The sequence below is a fragment of the Chrysochloris asiatica genome, unplaced genomic scaffold, assembly GCF_000296735.1.
Source record: "Chrysochloris asiatica unplaced genomic scaffold, ChrAsi1.0 scaffold00116, whole genome shotgun sequence".
Taxonomy (NCBI): Eukaryota; Metazoa; Chordata; class Mammalia; order Afrosoricida; family Chrysochloridae; genus Chrysochloris; species Chrysochloris asiatica.
Window position 1 is genome coordinate 125,756 of NW_006408634.1, and position 6,187 is coordinate 131,942.

General features: G+C 48.0%; 1 protein-coding gene across 1 annotated transcript; it reads right to left on the reverse strand.

Annotated features, from left to right (window-relative positions):
* Positions 1-525: 525 nt before the first annotated feature.
* Positions 526-4,198, reverse strand: AURKC (aurora kinase C). The gene is made up of 7 exons (XM_006868261.1): positions 4,150-4,198; positions 3,995-4,016; positions 3,029-3,220; positions 2,055-2,193; positions 1,821-1,969; positions 904-1,078; positions 526-726 (listed from the first exon to the last, which is right to left on the reverse strand). Exons 1-7 carry the CDS (start codon positions 4,196-4,198, stop codon positions 556-558), a joined length of 897 nt encoding a protein of 298 aa, XP_006868323.1. The 3' UTR covers positions 526-555.
* Positions 4,199-6,187: the final 1,989 nt, after the last annotated feature.

Below are 6,187 nucleotides of genomic sequence, written 5' to 3' on the forward strand. Positions count from 1 at the left end.
ACCAACTCAACGGCATTTAACAACCAAAGAAGGCATTGTGACCCTAAAATATTCTGCAATCCTTGAGCTGAAACTATCCCAAGTCACAAATAGCAGATTAAGCTCATCAAATATTGAATATCACCTTTGAGTTATTTATTGTATTAAAAAAAATAATCTCTGAGTCCAAATAGTCAACAAATTCTCTAAAGCATAGATGAGAAGAGGTCTGTGTGTGTGTGTGTGAGGTGGGACAAGGTTAGCTGGAAGGCACAACTACAAAAGAATGAGAATATTGATAGGTAGAGAATGTGACCAATGTCACTGAACGTATGTGTAAAAACTGTTGAATGCGAACCTATTTTTCTGTGTACACTTCCACCCAAGATACAGTACTATTATTGAAAAAGAAACAAGAATGAACCTACCAAAGACACACAAACTCACATAACAATAAAAACCTGGTACAAAATGATTCCACTTTTATTCATTAATATCTTACAGCATAAAAGATGAGCTATAAAGACAGGTCAGGCAGCTCTTCACACAAACACAAAACAACAGAACAGACTGGGCTCAGGAAGCCTCATGTGTTGAGGGAGGCAACACCCTACGAGAGTGGGCCTGGACCCAGGGGTGCTCCAGAACCTGGGCCAGGGGCAGCCGCTCCAAGGGCTGGTATCTGAGCAGCTTGGAGATCAGGTCCTGGGCCCCAGAAGGCAGTGAGGTGGGGAAACGCACGTCCACCTGAGGCAGCCAGGAAAGAAGAATGAGGAGTCTGGTTGATCACCTCCCTCTTCCATAAGTCCATTCAAGGGACCGTGCACGGTGTTACTGGGCAAGCTTTGTGGGCCCCCAGATACCTCAGGTCCAATCGTCCTTACCATCCAGCTCCCCAGGAATTCCCAGAAGTTGCCCTCCCACCTTAAGGATGCGTCTGTAGGTCTCGGTGTGTGTGGGGCTCTCGAAGGGAGGACTGCCAACCAGAAGTTCATAGCAGAGCACCCCGATGCACCATAGATCCACTGTCTCATTGTATGTTCTCCCCTCGATCATTTCGGGGGACAGGTAGTCCAGAGTCCCACACATCGTCTTTCTTCTAGACAAGGGCAAAGAAGGGTACACTGGGAAGAAGTGTTTCATGCAGATGATGTAGCCACAAGAGGTTGGAAGTCCCATCCCATCTCCACAGAAAACGCTTGTTTGGTGGGATCTAGATCCCAAAGAAGGCAAGCACTTGCGTTCACCAATCTACTATTTTAAGAGTTGACTCATAAAATTCTTTCACTCTTGATCCAGAATGCACAAACATAAGGACCAAATGAATGATATGGAACAAACTGAGGGCGCATCGAGAAGGGACCGTGAGACACATTAGTGAACCACATAGTAAAGTCATCACTACAAGAGTATGGTGACAAGGTCCTTAGTTGATTTGCATGGTCGCTTATGGGTAAAGTTACAAACTTAAAATAGATCAGAAAACAGAAAGTATAATTGAGCCACACTCTTTAAATACATACTGACCAGTCCCTGTATAAGGACATCATGTTTAGTAGAGGGTCTGTGAAAACGAGGACCCTCAATGAGACAGACAGACACAGTGGCCGCAGCAATGGGCTCAAACCAGCAATGACTGTGAGCACAGCGCAGGGCCAGTGTTTTACTCTTTGCGACGTAGGGTCGCTATGAGTCTAAACCAACTCACGGGCACCCAACACCATTTGAAAAAGGCACTATTAAAACACAGCTCCAAGAATGTAACGTTGTCTTATGTGTGACAGGAATTAAAGTGGATCATTCTCATTAGGCACCCAGGCCACCCCCCTACCATCACCTACCTTAGAGAAAGGGTGTGCACAGACCAGCCAAAGTCTGCGATCTTCACCTCACCCCTGAGCCCTAGCAGCAAATTCTCTGGCTTAATATCCCTGTGAATCACCTTCTTCTCATGGCAGTAGATCAGGGCATCTGCCAGCTCCTCCATGATCTTATGGGAAAACAAAGGAAGGACCACCCATGCAGCCCACCACCAGCCCCCAGGAACCCCAGAGCCCTCCCTGCCTGCACCTGACCGTGGCTGTGCGCTGCTCATCTAATCGGTGGCATTTCTGTAGCTCCTTGTAGAGCTCGCCCCTGGGAGCATATTCCAGAATCAGGTACACCCGCCGCGTATCATGGAAGTAGTTGTAGAGGCGCAGGATATTGGGGTGTCTATAGGAAGAATGGACTCCTGGTGTGGCGCTTCAGGATCAGCACTGTGCTGAGAACCACAAGGACAACAGTTCAAACCCACCAGTTGCTCCTCGGAAACCCTATACAGGGTCGCTATGCATCGGAACAGACTTGGTGGCACACAGTAACAACAAAAGAATGGAGGACTGGTCACGTTCCTCCCTGAGGCCCCACCGATTATGCGACCTCAAGCAATTGGTCATAAAACCCCAAACCAAACATGCTGTCATACAGCTAACGCTGTATTATAGCAAGCAGCTAGTGAGTTCGAACCGCTGGTCTTTGTATTAGTAGCCGAGGGTTTAAACACGTCACCACCATTGCTTAAACAAATTGTACTGGGACCAGAACAGCAACATTCCTAGTGGTGGTGGCGGTGTGCTGTGGAGTTGGTTCTGACTCATAGTGACCCTGTATAGGGTTTCCAAGGCTGTAAATCTTTACAGGAGCAGAAAGCCTCATCTTTCTCCTGCAGAACAGCTGGTAGTTTCGAACTGCTGATCCTCAGATTAGCAGACCGACTTGTAACCAGTATGCTACCAGAGCTCCTTGCACTGAACTATGTTGTTGCTGTGAAGTGCCGTTGAGTCGGTTCCGACCCATAACGATCCTGTATAGAGTTCCGAGGAGCAGCTGGTAAGCTTGAACCAACGACCTTGCAGTTCAAACGGCTTTGAAGTCTGGCGCATTAACCCCCAGCGCCACACCAGTGGGGGTAAAAATCTCCAAGGTGGAAGCACAAGACTAGCTTGGTGGTAGTAAGTGGGGGAAAGCTGAGTCTAGACTTCTGAGGGAGTGTTCAGAGAGTCCTTACTGTAGATGGGCCTGGATTTCAATCTCCCTGCGCAGCTGATGCTCCAATCCTTCCTTCTCGATCTGCGATTTGAAGAGGACCTTCAAGGCCACAAGGAAGTGGTTCTCCTTGAGCCGAGCCAGGTACACGTTGCCGAATTTCCCCTTGCCCAGCGGACGCCCAATTTCAAAGTCGTCAATCCTTAAGTTCCGTCTGAGGGGAAAGGAAAAAAGGAACCACACTTCTGGAAGGAGGGGAAGGGGAAGGCAGGGATGCGAGCTGACCTCGCTCTGCATCTGACCCTTCTTGTCTTTGGTTTTTGTAAGGCCCCCACCAGGGTGTTCAGTTAGGATAACTCTGTTGCTGTGGGCTAAATTCCAACTCCTAAACCCAAACCACTGGTGTAGAGTTGATTCCAACTTCTGGTGACCCTAGAGAGCGGAGTAGGACTTCCCCGTGGGGACTCCTGGTGTGGCGCTGTAGGAACAGCACTGGACTGGGAACCGCGAGGTCAGTGGTTCAAACCCACCAGCTGCTCCTTGGAAACCCTATACAGCGATTCTAGGGCACTGAACAATCTTTACAGAAGCAGACGGCCCCATCTGTCTCCCATGGTGGTGATGTTAAGTACCGTGGAGTCGGTTCCGACTCATAGCGACCCTGTACAGGGGTTTCCGAGGCTGTAAATCTTTACGGGAGCAGAAAGCCTCATCTTTCTCCTGCGGAACGGCTGGCAGTTTCGAACTGCTGACCTTGCGGTTCACAGCCCGATTCTTAACCACTACGCTACCAGAGCTCCTGTCTCCCACGGTAGTTCCTGGTAGTTTTGAACTTTCGGTTACTAGTCCAGTGATCTAAGCACTGGATAACCAAGGCTGCTTATACCGACTCACAGTGACGTTCAGTCTCAGGAGTCAGCACTTCACACCCCTTAGCTGTCGCTTTTCCATCCCATCCTCCTCCCGATTCAAATCCCAAGGGTCTCACCTGCAGGGCTGCTCTGTAGCTCCTGTGGGGGGGACGAAGGGGAGAGGAAGGAAACGGGAGACGTTAACATGTATTCTGTGCACACACACATACACAAGCACACAAATCCCTTCCCGTTCACCCGCATCCTTGGGTCCTGTTCATAGCCCCTTCACCTGTGGGCCCAGCAGGACCTGAGGTCTTCACAGCTTTCCGGAGACTCATGAAGGAAATCTTGGTGGCCAGTAGATGTCTTCCTGATCCCTTTGAAGCTGGGAGTCAAGCTCCAAGGATTCCTGAGAAGAGAGGTGAGAGAATACGGGGTTAGGCGCGTGGTAGCCTCACAACAGAAAACTCCCTACTCAAACTACGTAACCGCAAACCCTCCACGTCGTCGGAGAGAAGATGGGAATCCGCCGGCCAAGTCCTTTTATACAGGGGCCCCGCCCTGCTCCCATTTACCGAGCACGTGGTTCCTGGCCGATTCTCATTGGACGAAGTTTCAGCGCTGGGGCAGAAAGCGAAAGCGGTTGGCGGAGATAAGGCGAGGGGCGGGAGCTAGATGTGGGCTGGCCTTACAGGGTGTGGCCGAGCCAGGTGGGTCCAGAGGGAACTAGCCTGCAGTGAGGTGGGCGGTTTAAAGAATGCGATCTCGTCAGAGCAGCAAGGACACATCAGCTGGGCTCTGTGTTATAAAACTAATCATTGAGATTGTTGTTACATGCCGTGGAGTTGGTTCTGACCCATAGCGACCCGGTAGAGGGTTTCCAAGGCTGTAAATCTTTACGGGAGCAGAAAGCCTCATCTTTCTCCCGAGGAACAGCTGGTAGTTTCAAACTGCCGACCGTGAGATTAGCAGCCCAATTCGTAACCACCACACTAAACTCACATAGTTTCCTACACAAACAAGATACTTAGATAAAAGACAGTTGCCAGTATTTTCCACTCTTCTCACCTTCCTTTGGTATTTGGCAAATAATAAAGATTTGTTAAGGAGTCCTGGTGTGGCGCGGTGGACTAATGTGTCAGACTGCACAGTAATTTGAACTGCAAGGTCAGTGGTTCAAGCTCACCAGCTGCTCCTTGGAAACCCTATACAGGACCGCTATGGGTCGGAATCGACTCGCCCGCACTTAAAAACAAGATACGTTAGACCAATAAAGGTCCTGCCATAGTGGGTTAAGTGATGGGCTGCTAACTGGAAGGCTGCTAGTTCAAATCCACCATGAGAAAATCCACAGAGAGAGATGAGACTGCTCCCTGAAGATTTACAGTCTTAGAAACTCTAATTCTACATTACAGTTGTTTTTGTTAACTGCCATACGGTTGGTTCCGACTCATTTTGTTGTTGTTAAGTGCTATTGAATCAGTTTTGACTCATACCAACCCTGTATAGGGTTTCCGAGGTACAGCTGGTGGGTTTGAACTGTCGACCTTGAAGTTTGTAGCCCAGTGCTGTTCCTACAGTGCCACACCAGGACTCCACTCTACCATGTAAGATTACTATATTATTGTTACCTTCGTTCGCGTCAGTTCCAGCTCATAGCAACCTTATGCACAACAGAATGAAATACTGCCTGATCCTGCGCTGTCAGACAATTGTTACCTTTGAGACCATTTTGCTGCCACTGTGTAAATCTACCCTGTTGGGGGTCTTCCTCTTTTTTGCTGACCCTCCACTTTACTAAGTATGAGGTCCTTCTCAAGGGACTGGTCCCTCCTGATCACATGTCCAAAGTATGAAGAACGAATCTCATCATCCTGGCTTCTAAGGAGCATTCTGGCTGTCCTTCTTCCAACACAGATTGATTTCTTCTTCTGGCAGTCCAAGGTACTTTTAATATTCTCCACAAACACCATATGAAATGCATCAATTCTTCTACAGTCTTCCTTACTCATTGTCCAACTTTCACATGCATATGAGAAACTGAAAATTGCATCTAACTCCTCAGAGCGACCTCTTAGCTCTTTTTAACACTTTAAAGAGGTCTTTTGCAGAAGATTTGTCTAATGGAATACGTCATTTGATTTCTTGACTGTTGCTTCCATGAGTGTTGATTGTGGATCCAAGCAAATGAAGTTTTTCATAACTTCAATCTTTTATCCAGTTATCATGATGTCACTTACTGGTCCAGTTTTGAGGATTTTTGTTTTCTTTATACTAAGGTTCAATTCATATTCAAGGTTATAGTCTTTCATCAATAAGTTATTTCA

Excerpts from the sequence above, each read along its gene's own strand:
- AURKC (XM_006868261.1), bottom strand. The coding sequence starts at position 4,198 with ATGAGTCTCCGGAAAGCTGTGAAGACCTCAGGTCCTGCTGGGCCCACA. Across the intron at positions 4,017-4,149 it reads AGGTCCTGCTGGGCCCACAG|GAGCTACAGAGCAGCCCTGC; the intron begins GTGAAGGGGCTA and ends TCCCCCCCACAG. Across the intron at positions 1,970-2,054 it reads ATGAGCAGCGCACAGCCACG|ATCATGGAGGAGCTGGCAGA; the intron begins GTCAGGTGCAGG and ends TTTTCCCATAAG.